The sequence below is a fragment of the Musca autumnalis genome, unplaced genomic scaffold, assembly GCF_047663935.1.
Source record: "Musca autumnalis isolate F117 unplaced genomic scaffold, ASM4766393v1 scaffold_2, whole genome shotgun sequence".
NCBI classification, from domain to species: domain Eukaryota; kingdom Metazoa; phylum Arthropoda; class Insecta; order Diptera; family Muscidae; genus Musca; species Musca autumnalis.
In genome coordinates this window covers 270,899,020-270,913,676 of record NW_027411755.1, presented here as the reverse complement: position 1 = coordinate 270,913,676, position 14,657 = coordinate 270,899,020, and the positions used below count along the sequence as shown (strand labels likewise).

The 14,657-nt window shown below is 34.8% G+C and overlaps 1 protein-coding gene across 18 annotated transcripts in view; it reads right to left on the bottom strand.

Moving 5' to 3' along the window:
- Positions 1 to 14,657, bottom strand: part of RapGAP1 (Rap GTPase activating protein 1) — a 152,868-nt gene that overhangs the window by 32,366 nt on the left and 105,845 nt on the right. For 17 of the 18 annotated variants that reach the window (XM_073965025.1, XM_073965021.1, XM_073965009.1 and 14 more), the window contains one exon: positions 13,067 to 13,238. In XM_073965025.1, coding sequence (XP_073821126.1) covers positions 13,067 to 13,238 — 172 coding nt within the window. Of the gene's footprint in view, positions 1 to 2,201; positions 3,598 to 13,066; positions 13,239 to 14,657 lie in introns of those variants that run through there. The other variant, XM_073965027.1, reaches the window with a different exon arrangement.

Genomic DNA, 14,657 nt, shown 5'->3' with positions numbered 1-14,657 from the left:
AAAGATGATTAATCGTCAACCTCAAATGCCCGATATCCTGGAACCGTTAGTCAAAAAAATCTAAAAATATAGGTACTAAATGTTTTGCAACATGACACAATAATTCAGGTAACCGAATCCAAAGACCGAAACACAGCGCAGCTGATGGTACCACGAGCTGTCAAACTTGATTTAATACTCTAAAAATATCTGTATTACACGTTTATTTGAATTCTCTAAAGGAAACCTAAAAATTGTAACAATTGTTGCTGGAAGTTGTCTGTTAACACAAAAAGTCAGCAAAAGAGAGCGATTCGAGAGAGACATTTTGACAGTTCTTTTTCTGAGAGTTTGCAAATTCTTGCTGGGCAAATTTCTTCTAGCAAGAACTTGTAACTCTTTTTCTTCCTGAAAACACACAATCATCTGTTTTTAATTTTTCGTTGATTTATGTTTGTGAAAATTAAAAACATTTATTGCGGAGATAGCAAGTCTAAGGGCCATAATTACATGTGTTCTTTTACTATCTGATGGATTTGAAAACGCAAAATATACCAATTTGGAGGCATTAAAAATATAATTTTTACATCGAAAGTTAATGCCAAGAAGCTCCTCCTTTGGTTCCTTCATTGGCGGACAAATTGTTCTGTTTTGGCAAGTCAGCTGATTGCTTGCTGGTTTTTGCTGGAAAGGTGTTTGTTTACTTACAAAAGACATAGTCTGTGTTTAGACACACAAATTTCTCGGGAAAGTAAATGGAGTTTTTGGGAGAGAGCGGAGAGGAAAGAGCTCCTCAATACTCTTTCCTACCCCCTATTGCCTAAAAACTGAATTTACTTTCCCGTGTGTCTAAACACGGACATAAAAACTCCTTACTCTCTGAGAAAGTTCTTGCTGGAAAGTAACCAGACAGACCTATTGTAGGAATCGCTTTATGTTTGCAAAATATTTTTGAAAAATTTGACGTCTCGCAGTACTGAATTGCTAGCTGATGTAGCTACCTAGTGATGCCTTGATTATATGTGCTTCATTACTTTCTGCAAGTAGTGTAATTATAGTGAAACACATACGAATAAATTAGTGTAAACGACTCCGTCTGTCAGTGTGTGACTCAGTGTAGCACAAGGAGTGTGTGCTTGCTCGTGTCTTTGGCAACTTGTAAAAAACTCATACAACAAACTTAGCCCAAAATAGAATGTTTTGTGGAAGTAAGGGAGCGGTGTGTCAACATATATGTAGGTATATGTCTGTTTTGTGTATACGTATATATGAGAGCTCCCTTTTGAGCAAGCAACAACAAAGAAAAATAGCAACTGAAAACAGAACAATATGACTGGAGATGGATGATCAATAACAATGTTGGGAAAAAGCCAATCCAAATTCAAAATGATTGTCTGTGTCTTCCCCCACTTAACAGTACGCCCGCAATGTTTGTCTTACTGATCGTTTAGAGTAGACCAAAAACAAACAACAATTTCGATTGATCGCACGTTGATTGATACAATGCAGTGTTCTGCAAAACAGTCGCATATCGTGGTAAATATGTGCGTACGTGTAAGAGAAACCGGTTGAAAGCTTAAAAACGCTACACATTGAAGACGAAACAAAAGAGAAAGTTTTCTGCGGCTGGGGCGATTAAGTTATGATGATAATGATGGGGCTAATTTCACGCTTTTACGAAGAAGATGCGTAGGTTGCTCGCACATTTATTCGTAATACCGTTTTAATTTGACTAACTTTTGGATAGTTACGCCACACAACAAATCATGTCGGTTTCCAAATATCTAAATACTTGCCCATATGTTTGTACTGAACTATGTTTATGTTAGAGATGCACAAAACAATGTATGTGACAATATATGAAACGAAATGAAATTTACGCTAGAGTACTGTTTTGTGCATCTCTAGTTTATGTTAAATTATTATAAATACATACCGACTAAAATTGACCATTCTTTGTTCGTTTTTCCTATGAAACGAAGGACAATGATTTTTTATGTTTAATTCAATCGAATATAGCAGAACACATAGCGTAATAATGTATGTATCTATAGGAAAGACATTCAACTTATTCAAAGTTTGTGAAAGTTTGCATCAATCAGTAAGCTGAAAGTGCTGGCATACGTCTGAGTGATTCAGTGATAGATACATTCAGCTAGCTCAACAATCGGATACAGTAAGTGCAGGGGATTGGTGGCAGTGCATATTTTCTTTCGACTTACCTCAACTCGATTATTATTGTTATTCGGATGATTTGTGTTGCTAGCATTGTGATTGTTGCCACTGACAGACATACGCGATCCGGTGGGATCGCGCCATCTTAATACCCCCATGACGGCTTGCCGTACCCAACGACGTTCAGCGCCCTCAACGTAAAATGCCACTTTTAACCAAAAACGCCAAATATTTTTTGCTAGGTGATGGAGGTAACTTTCCTGGAGCACCGTTGGGTCGATTCACAAAACAAAGCACAGTACGTAGGACGCGAACAAGTTTTATTCAAAGTAGGCTTTAAGGAATCAAAGTACAATTGATCGGCGGTAAGACATTTGTGTGGTTGATAATTATTGGTAGAAGAAGTGGGGTGTTGGTTTGTTATACACATACAAATAAATGCATTATATTGATGTGGTTTATTCCAGTGGGCGTCTAAATGAACAATTCCTACAGCCAGCAGATCAGATGTTGTTGGAGAGGGGTGATCAAACGCTTGCTAGCAAAACGTAGTACCTGTACTGCTGTTGTTAAATGAAAATGGATTGTGGTAGACGGTAGACATAAATTTTGGCTTCTTTGTGTTGGTTATTATTTAGTTTTTATTTTCTCAGTTCAACTCGTCTCACTGGTTTCGAGAACTTTGCGGGCCATAGACGAACGAAATCATAAAAATTGTTAACAAGCTTTGTTTATACATTTTCTTAAATGTTGGTAGTCCAAGCTTGAACTTTTTAAAGCTCTGACTGTGGCCAAAAGATCCAGCCTTTTCACCCTCCACTTGTCTGCCAACCACCACAATGAATACGAGCTACTTCGTCATTCTGCTCTTATTTTTGAAAACCAAACTATTTTTTTATTTTGTTCTTCAGTGGTTCTGCTTATATTTCGTGTACACATTCAGTTTAGTCACTCACTTTATATCACTTATTCTCTTTAAATTTGATTTAGGAGGATGCATAAAAAACTCTAGAAAGTATTTTTTCTTTTCCCCTTTAAATTTTATTATTCATCATAATTATTAAAACCACGAAACGAATACTTGATTTGTCATCCATTACTTTATTGGATGGACTCTTTTTAGCTATTTCTCATTTTTAAGTTTCCATTTTGTCATCACAAAAGAGCTTAAATTGTAATTTGTAATTATTCATATTTTTATTTGCTATTTTCCGTAGCAAAACGAACTAACTCACTGCGCGACACTCAAAATCAAACTAAATAAAAGACAAGAAAACTCGTTCCGAATTCATCATATTTCCTCCATTTCTCAACTTTATCATATTTCCTCTTTTAGGGGGGTTTTAAAAGAAAACAGAATTGACGAACTGGTAATAGGAAGAATACAAGAAATGAGAGCATAAAGGAGAATACACAAACACTCACTGGAAATGATGCCACACCAGGGATGGAAAATTAAAAATTCCAAAAAGTATTAAAATGGTTCTTTATTTTTTTAAGAAAAAAAAAAATAAAAAATTTTACCCAGTAAAAAAACATCAACAAAGGCTTAATCATGAAATCTGAAGAATGTTGCAACATCGTATATATTTTTATACTTTGTTTCCGTTTGTAACACGTCAAATATTCATCGGAGACTCTACAGGCCCCGGCACACACGGCGCGTTACGTTACAACAACCACATGAAAACTTCAAGAACAAACTTGGCATCACTTACACATTTTTCATGTGGTTGTTGTTTTCAACGCGCAATGCACCGCACAACGGACCGTATGTATTTGGCCCATACCAGTTCCTGACGTATTTCGATATTTTGACCCATATTATCATACCAAAATAGTTGCAATTTGATATTCGTTTGGTTTGGTCTGATATAGTCCCCACAAAACAGTACCATCCGATTTTCGGAATTTTAAAGTTATAGGATCTTTATTCCATCCAAATAACTGACATTAGGTATTTTGTATTCAATGTGGATGTAAAACATTCCTATAGACAATTGGGTATAGATGCATGTTTTAATATAGCTTAGTGCTGGCAAAATATCGATAGTCCGACTTCGTAATTCGTAACAATAGCCTAAAAACATGTATTGGTGGCCGATGTTAACTTTGCCATGAAGTCATGAGTAAAATAAATATTTTACTATATTTATGGTATTTTTTACCTGCAATGATGTTTTTATCAGAAACAGTCTACACACATATTTTTGACGCTCTAAGAATTCAAGAATCTATTTTTTTTTTCGATACCATAAAGGAAAAATTTTAACGTAGGAAACAAATATAGATTCTTGAAGATTCTGGAACACACATATTATTTCATTAACCCTTAAGGTAGAAACACAATGAAATACGCCGCTTTTTCACGCTAAGTTTCGTGTAAAAGACTAAAGGCCAAGTACTACATAATTCAAATGAATTAGGCAGCATTTGCATTGGGTAGTACTTGGCCTTTAATCTTTTACATGAAACTGAGCGTGAAAAAAGCGGCGTGTTTCATTCTGTTCACACCTTTAAGGTAGAAATATAATGAAATACGCCGCCTTTTTCACTCTCAGTTTCATGTAAAAGATTAAAGGTCAAGTACTACCTAATTCAAATGCTACCGAATTCATTCGAATTAGGTAGCACTTGGCCTTTAATCTTTTATATGAAACTGAGCGTGTTACATTCGGCATCTTTTCGCGATTTCGAAAGCGTTTCGTGATTTCGCTCGAAATCAAGCTATATTTACCATGATTTTGCAAACAAAAATGAAATCGTCGCATTTCATGATTTCAGCGAAATCAACATCGAAATTATAGTATTCATGATATACAACCCAGTTTTTGCCTCAAAGAGTATGAAAAGTTGCAACAGTTTTCACGCATCACAATAAATGAAAAAAATTAAATTACTTTGTTACAATGTTAATTTTCATTGTGTTCCGTACTTTTTTCATGGTAAAATTAATAAATGACCGAAATGTCAAAAAATGCTTTCCTATACAATTTTGTTCAAACAGTGCGGGAACGTAAAAATGACAGAAATTACAAAAACTCTAGCAGAAACGTCAAAATCAACGTATCAGGCAATCAGATGCCAGCAAACCAGCTGCTGGTTTCAGCCTGGCCAAATTTGTATAGCAGAAAATGTCTGCGCCATTTTTATTTAAAGACAATTGTGAGTTAAGTACTAGAACGCATTCCTTTCACAAAACGAAAAAATAGTGCAAGTAGTACTATTTTGCATGTTTTGGAACACAATTTATTAATCAAAATTTCTAATTATGATGTTTCAACTATTCAATTATGACTTATAGCTGGTTTATACTTATGCTCCGAAATCCAATGGATTTCACGAAATCCTGAAATATTCCCCAGTCTGTTCCAGAACTGCAAAAATATACTAATTTTTACTATTTTGTCCGATAAAATAAAGGAAAAAATTTTTTCGTAGTAAAAAATAGTAGCTTCATGCATATAAATTATTTTGTAAATTATAGGCATAGAAATATCCCTACTAGGAGGGTTACCATATGGACCAAGGGAGTACCAGGAATATCGGAAAACTAAGTCGTTTTATGAGTTTTTTTAGTTCACGAGGATGGACTGCCATCAAATACAATAAATATTACCTACAGCATAATTAGATCAGAAGGGTTGCCAGATCGACTAAAAAGAGACCAGGTTATATAAACAGTGAACGAGACCTCCTGGGCCCCAAAACAGGCAACGACGTTTGTTTTTTTTTACTTAAAAGTAATTAAGAGATAGTGGCATTTCACTAAAAAATCGGAAATATCGCAGTAGGAGACCAATATTGCTTAGAAATGTATGGGGTACAATTTTCGACAATTTCCAGAAATACATACTTCGACCTATTGGACAAATTTCGCGTACTCTGCAGTACTACTGTAGTACATTTTTAAGGGGAAAATTATGTTGATGAAAAACTTAGAGAATTCCCCTTAACTGGCAATAAACAGTTGAAATCGGAGGTCTATTAAAAATCAGCATAGACTGACAATATCTTATATATGCATTTCTAAGCGATTTTTGTTCTTTTATGTCATATTTTGGTTTATGTTGGAGAATTCCCTTATCCCTTAATTCAATTTGAGTTAAATAAACAAATTTTCTACAGGTGGCCTCGTTTACTGTTTATATAACCTGGCACCTTTTAGTAGATCTGGCAACACCCCTGATCTAATTATTCTGTAGGTAATATTTATTGTAATTGATGGCAGTCCATCCTGGTGAACTAAAAAAACTCATAAAACGTCTTAGTTTTCAGATATTCCCGGTATAAGACCTATAGGACCCTGTTTAAATGTAATACGACCTGGTACTCCCTTAGTCCATACCAAACCCTTAGTCCATTACCAAACCCTCCTAGTAGGGATATTATATGCCTAATATTGTTGATACTTGTTAGTAGTTAACCCTTTTTAAAAATAACATAAAATGTCATGATTTTTAAGAATTTACCAAAAATATGGGTTATTTTGGAACCTGCATTAAATTTCGAAAACATTTATTTGACAGCTTGAATTATATGTAGCTATGGGTTTTCGTTATTTTTTGTTGGACTACGTGGGTCAATTTTTTATTTATACATCCTATCTTGTCTTTAATAAGTCTACCAACTATTTTTTGCAAAAAACCCGACATTTTTATCACAATTATCAGTCATTTTTCATAAAATAATACAGAAAAATGTTAGTTTTCTTGGTTCGAAAACAATTACTTGACAAACTGTACATTAGGCAATTTTCCTTGGGGTAATTGTAAGTTTGTCGGTGAGATAGGGTGTTGAGAGGCAAACATTATTCTACCATGCTCCAAACCAACGCTTCTTACGAACTGGATTTACCCGAACCCATTGTGTTTCGGCCAGCGGCTCCAACCCAGTATCAAACCTATGCTTCCAAGTAGGTTTCATGCTGCTACAACAACATACACGTGGATTTTTTCCTTAAAATTCACTTAAAACTAGTTTCATTAAAAATATTGGAAACGAGTTTTGGAGTGAGTCGAGTTTATGCACTGTGCAAAGACATTTTTCTTTAAAAATTTAATTTTTTCTTAAATGGCCGGCCTTTGGCCATTTCCGCGCCCTCTTTCTTTTATGTGTTTTTATTCTTGTGGAAATTCGCCTGAAACTATAACAACTTGCTTCATATTTTAATGTTTCTAATGTTTTATTAACTTTCTTTTTTGTTCTTTCTTTTCAAAATACTTACGTGTGAACATATTTATGATTTATTTATTTATTTTTTTTTTTTAATTAAGTAAAACAACATACAATGCAAATTGCATGAAGACTTGCGAACATCACAACAAACAAAACGAGAATAATGAAAACCAGTGTTTGAATTTGCTGCTAGTTTTTCACAGCACAGCACAAGGTCTATGCTGGCGCTGTGAAAGTGACGCAGCATAGCACATAGTCACAGCATCAAAAATAAAAACGAGTGCTATTGCTATGCTGTGCTGTTTTCAAAAACAAAATCGAAAACTGTTGCTGTGCTATGCTGCAAACATAAACGTAGCATAGCACAAGGTCTATGCTGTGCTTCTGAAATCTTCACAGCACATAGCATAGCATAGTCATCAAAATCAAAAACGAATGCTGTTGCTATGCTGTGCTGCGAACATAAACGTAGCATAGCACAAGGTCTATGCTGTGCTTCTGAAATCTTCACAGCACATAGCATAGCATAGTCATCAAAATCAAAAACGAATGCTATTGCTATGCTGTGCTGTTTTCAAAAACAAAAACGAAAACTGTTGCTGTGCTATGCTACGAACATAAAAGTAGCATAGCACATAGCATAGTCATGAAATCGAAAAACGATTGCTGTGCTCTGCTGTGCTGTAAACATTTCTATATAGCATAGCATACTTAATGTTAACCCAGCAAACTCACTAACCCCCATTATTATAAATAAGCTTTCTTTGGTTATAGTTTGGATTTTTCGATCAGATTTTTTAGCGTTCCGGTTAAAATAATAGTTGTGTCTTTTTACTTTTTCAGTAATAATTATTCAGTAACTTCTTTTCAGAGAGTAAGAGAGATTTTACTCTTTGATACGAAAATAGAGAATAAAGTAAAAAGACAGCATTTAGTAAACTTTAGCAAGATAACAGTTGATAACCAAAACAAAAACATTGGCGCCAATGCATGAAAGAAAAACTAACTCCAAAGCAATGAAAAAGTTATTAAATGTTAAGCAAAATAAATAAAAATTATTAACATATTAATAAAATGATCAATAAATATAGCTGAATCGTAATATTTATAGTATTTTTTCACAAAAATAAGGTAAACATTGAGCAGCTTACCATTAGCAGATGATTAAACAACAGCTGATCGAACTTGCTAAATGTTGCTGGGAAAAATTTTTTCAGCAACTTTTAGCAATTTCTCAGCAAGCAACTGTCAAAATTGTTCTCTCACTTCGCTCTCTTTTACTGAACTTTTGTGTAAAAAGACAGAATTTAGTAACATTTCGTAATAATTATTACAAATTATCACGTAAAAAGACACACCTAATATTAAAATGTGAAAATTATATTTTTAATGTCTTCAAATTCGTTTATTTTGCGTTTTCAAATACATCCAATAGTAAAAGAAAACTTATAATAATGGCCCTATGAGTTGTTCAGTGCTGTTTATTGCTTACAAGTACATACATGGTACTTTTATGATCGATTGGATAATAAATGTGGTCTATAGAGTGATTTTCTGAAAATTCGCCTTTGGCCCTATAAAATGGGGACCAATTTTAATTTTAATTTGTATTGGTGAATTTTCACTTTACAGATCACATTTATTGTCCAATCGATGAAAACAGTTTACAAGTTGCTAAACAAGTAACCCCACAAAAATTTTTGAAAATCGGGTCAGATTTTAATTTTGGCTATATAAAGGGCCCATGGAAACTTTGAGGCACCAGTGGCACGTGTTAACATACTCCGATTGAGCTCAAACTCTGTCAATCATAATTTTTAGCAAAACTAAACGTTTTCGGAGGGTGCCGCATAAAAATTGGACATCGATTTTTAAAACCACTCTAGTACATATATTAAAACAGGTACAAGTGGGAATAACATGCATTTAGAAACTCGAAGTTCGCTTCCATAAGCCATAGACGCCAATAGCGAGAATTTTATTAAATTTCATGAAATTAGGCGTTCTTAGATCGAATTCTCCACTACATCAATTTCACGATTTTACTCTACTGTGGAACTTGATCTAGAAACACAAAATGTTATTAAGTTGTTTAATGAAATTCATGTTACCAAAGTCCAGCGTTTATCTGTTTGTCGGCATATATTTCAAATGAATTTGAATTTTTCGGCATCATGCCCAACAGTGTAAAAACGGCCAAAACGACTCAAAACTTTAATCAAACGTTGTATCTGTTTTCAGCTTTTGATACGACCAAAATGTGCCTCATCGAAATAATGGTTTTAGACCCCAAGTATGTTTGTATGATATCCGTTTCAGACAATTTTGAGTAGATCTAGCAATGTCCGTCCGTCTGTCGGTCTGTCTGGCTGGCTGGTGCGCACGAAAGGGCTCGAACGGATCAATAGATTCGGTTTAAAATTTGGGTATCGAAATATTTTGTCCAGATTTGATTTAAGTTCGAAGATTGGCCATATAGGTCCACTCCTTCAGATACCTCCCCCACAAATGTTCAAAAATTGTCGCAAAATTTGTGCGCACGATAACTCTCGAAGGGAGTAACCGAATTGAACCAAACTTTGCATATGGTAATACTACCTCTAGGCATACATCAGGTTCGAATGTGGATTATATCGGGCCACTCCTTCAGGTACCTCCCACACAAAATTTGAAATAAGTGCAGTTTAGTGACACTTCACGAATCGTTATGAAATTTTTTGTAACAGGATGTTCGTGCGGCCTCTTTTATGTCATTGTAATTTTTTTCGAGGGCAAGTCCATAGTTCCAGAGATAATGGCGCATAACCTCAAAAAACGCTGCACTATGTCGCGAGTTCGAATAAACGGTGGCCAAATATAAAAGGAGTTGGCGTTGTCAGAAGAATTTTGGCATAAATACTTATAGTTCACTGACAATGTTGAGACTCAATCGGTCCACTCCTTCGGGTACTTCCCACACAAAATTTCGGTAAAGTTCAGTTTAGGGCCTGTTCAAGAATCGCTTTGATTTTTGTTGTAGCGACTTGTATCCACTGCCCCTCATATAACGGTATAATCTTCATCAGGGCCAAGTCCATACTTCCTGAGAAAAGTCCACAATTTGGTCTTTGTAATATTTTGTGCAAACTTAGTTTAAGTTCGAAGATAAGTCATATCGTTTCACTCCTTCATGTACCTCCCCCACAAAATTTAAAAAATGTTCGGAAAAATTGTGCACACGATAACTCTTGATGGGAGTGACCGATTTGGTTCATACTTTACACATCCTAAAATATCTACCAGATATAGATCAGGTTCGAATATGGACTATATTTGTCCACCCATTCGTGTACCTCCCACACAAAATTTTGGATAAATTCACTTTAAGACCTGCTCTCGAATCACTTTGATTTTTAATTAAAAGACAATAATAAATAAACACTTTGATTTTTGTTGAAACAACTTGCATTAGCTGTTTCAATAACGACAGTAAAAGTTTTTTCAGGGGCAAGTATATACTTCTTGAGAAAAGAGCCCGTAAGTTGTAAAAAACCTCTATGGCACCATATGTAGTGCCTGGAAGGCTCGAACCTAATATATTACCGAATATAGCTATATTATGTTTTTCGCAGGCTAGTGTGATAATCCTATCCATACTTTTGTCGGTGCATACGGCCAACATTTTGAAACCCCCCCTAAATACATACGTTTTTTTTTTTTTTTTTTTTTTTTTTTTTTGGAAAAAAAAGTTTTTCTATCCATACAGGATGAGGGTATATCTCTGTCGGCAAGGCCGACTGATACTTTTTACTTGTTTTATAATATTTTGTATCAAATTTGTTATATTTTAGCGGTCTATCGAAATGTTTTTATATTTGTCCTAACGATGTTGAACGATCAATTATTCAATATTTTCTTTGAAATTTTGTTATCTATAGCAACAATTATTTAGTTGCAGAACATACAGGAATGTTTGGGCTTTTCACAGTAGACCAATAATAATAATCAGCAAATAGTCATGGGGTTTCTTTCCTTATTTCTCAAATTTTTCATTCAGGTAAAGAGATTCGTAACAATTTGACATAAGAGATTTTTTGGTACTTTAAAAAATTATATATTACTGTTTTGTCAATTAACAGACATAGTAGTGTGTTAAAAATATCGAAATGTGCATTTAGTCATGGTTTCACAGGTCAATAGCAAATTCTGTTACATTTGAAATACATACATACTTCTTTGCCATCAAACATTTTCTGGGTTATGTTTGATGCTATGCTGTTGACTTTGTTCATAGCACAGTACAGCAATAGTTTTCGTTTTTGTTTTCTTGACTGCGGCTGTTTACTATGCTGTTAAAATGTCTGCAGCACAGCATAGCAACAGCATTCGTTTTTGATTTTGATGACTATGCTATGCTATGTGCTGTGAAGATTTCAGAAGCACAGCATAGACCATGTGCTGTGCTACTTATATGTTCGCAGCACAGCATAGCAACAGCATTCGTTTTTGATTTTGATGACTATGCTATGCTATGTGCTGTGATAATTTCAGAAGCACAGCATAGACCATCTGCTATGCTACTTTTATGTTCGCAGCACAGCATAGCAACAGCATTCGTTTTTGATTTTGATGACTATGCTATGCTATGTGCTGTGAAGATTTCAGAAGCACAGCATAGACCATGTGCTGTGCTACTTTTATGTTCGCAGCATAGCACAGCAACAGTTTTCGATTTTGTTTTTGAAAACAGCACAGCATAGCAATAGCATATTTTTAGTGATTTCAGTGCTGTGCTGGTAGCAAATTCAAACACTGATGAAAACAATAACAGAGTACGGGGAACAATAAATTTTATACGCCGTCACATCAAGTTAACTAGGCACCAACAACTTTGACATTGTAGTGTGCTTGTTTTCTCTAGGTGTCACCCTGGCGACATCTTGTGGAGTTTAGTATAATACAGGGTGGTGGAAGTCTTCATTATACTAAATAGAAAATTTTACCACAAAATAGTGAAGACAACAATATCAAAGATATAAACCAATAAAGCAAAGACATGCTTATAAATATATGTGACATTTGGTTGTTAATATATTTCGGCAGATGGCGTTGGAGAATAATAGACAATATATCAAATTATTTTTAACAAACCCACGTTCAAGAAATCTCTTTGGAATATTCATATTAAGTCTGATTACCCTAAAATTTGTAACAATTTGTACCAGTTGTTGCTGGAAGTCGTCTGAGAAAAAAATCGAGAGAGACATGTTGACATTTGTTTTACTGAGAGTTTGCAAATTCTTGCTGGATAAATTTCTTCTAGCAAGCACTTGCAACTCAATCAGCTTCTTTTAATTATTCGGTGATTTATGTCTGTAAAAAATTAAGAACCGTTTTATTGTGGTAATAGCAAGCCTAATTGTATTGTTTTTTTGGGGAACAAAGTTGCAAAGTGGAAAAATTCCTTTTTTGGGTCATTTTCTTTTTTATTTTTAATAAAATACAATTTTTTGCTTGCTTTGGTTCCTTTAATGGCGGACAAATTGTTCTGGTTTGGCATGTCAGCTGATTGCTTGCTGGTTTTTGCTGGGAAGGTGTCTGTTTACATTTTACAATTGTCTTGCAAAGGAAAATAAGAACTCCTTACTCTCTGAGAAAGTTTTTGCTGGACAATTCTTGTTGGAAAAGTAACCAGACAATCCCTATTTCTCTATAATATCTCAACCGTGAATGAGAGTTTATTTTTCGTACATACCTGGGAAAAATAGGCTGGGAGCTCACATCTTTGGTCTTCTAATCGGGAACATTGAACTCTCTCCAACAACTCAAAGAGATCTTGAGTAGCGCCGCGAAATCGTTCAGGGCTGTGTGTTAAACTACCACCACCGTTTTTTTGTGCCCCATTTGCCACAAAGGCATGTTGACGTCTGAAACGAAAAGACAAAAACAAAACCATTCAGATGAAATCATAGCGAAAATACCACAAACAGTTTGTTTCATGGCGAGCGTAAAGGGTTTTAGAATTAAAGGGCGTAGGGATGATTGACTACGGTATTATGACCAGTACATTGTTGAAAAATTTCGAGTGGCATATTTCAAGTGTTTGATAATGTCGTTTTCTTTATTCCAATCTTTCATTCCTTTTCCTTCTGACGGCTCGTTCAAATGTCCTCGTTTGTTTGGGTTAGCGCGTCCATAGTAAAATTCATAGAATAACATTTCGCCAAATTTAGAAATACATATGGTACAACACATACACACATGGCAAATAATAAGTGCATCCTTTGCAAGCATTTGCTACCTGTTTCTTGTCCAATAACACTGTGCAACATTTTTAAGGTGATCTTGTGCAAACAATTCTAACTGAGGATTTTTTGAAAGTACAGACCCAAACGACAAGAAACCCTAGTTGGGTTTTGTTGTGTCAGATCCAGCTCGGATTTTATGGCCCCATCTAAACATGGTTAAATATTGAGTTTTTAAAGAAATTCGGGGCTATATCTCTGAAACCAATGCGAACATTCTTCTGACCTCTGAAGCAAATTTGTAGATAAGGACAAGAATACAATATTTGGAGAAATAATGAACTCGAAAAACTACATTTATTGTCTCAAATTTCAAAATATATGCAAAAATACCACAATTTTTATAAATTTCGTACCGTATCTCCAAAACCGTTAATTTTTTCTGAATATTTTCGTTTGGAAAACTATTCCCTGGAATGTAATACACAACTCTTCAGAATATGTCATTGTTGTAGAATGCCTCTATCCCGTTGTTTTCAGTACATTTTTCAACGACGATTTAATAGAAATGCCAATAATGTAGTGAAATCCGAAACGCGAGAATAAACAGTTGGTGTGAACTGTGTTTGAAATACGTGTTGTAAGAGATATGATGCAAAATACCGCTGAAACAACATGAAGTAAGTATTTTAGAGCTTCAGAATGTTCTAAAGAATTGTTGAGGACTTTATTTGGAAGATTTGCAAAAGGTTACTTGGTTCAACTCCTAATAGTTTAGCCGATACTGACCAGCATTTCAGCAATTATGTAAAATTTTCTATATTTTATAGATTTTGATGCCCTATATGCGTCCATTGAGCTCGGACCGACTGTGGAAGTTGGTTCCTATAATATTGAGGTAGTAAAAGACTTCGTCTACCTCGGCACCTCCGTAAACACAACAAACGACATCAGTTGTGAAATAAAAAGAAGAATTGTATTGGCCAACAGATGCTACTTTGGTTTAAGTAAGCAGTTTAAAAACAAAGCCACATCTCTCAAACAAAAATAACGCTCTACAAAACACTGATACTACCCGTGCTGATGTATGGCTCCGAAGCC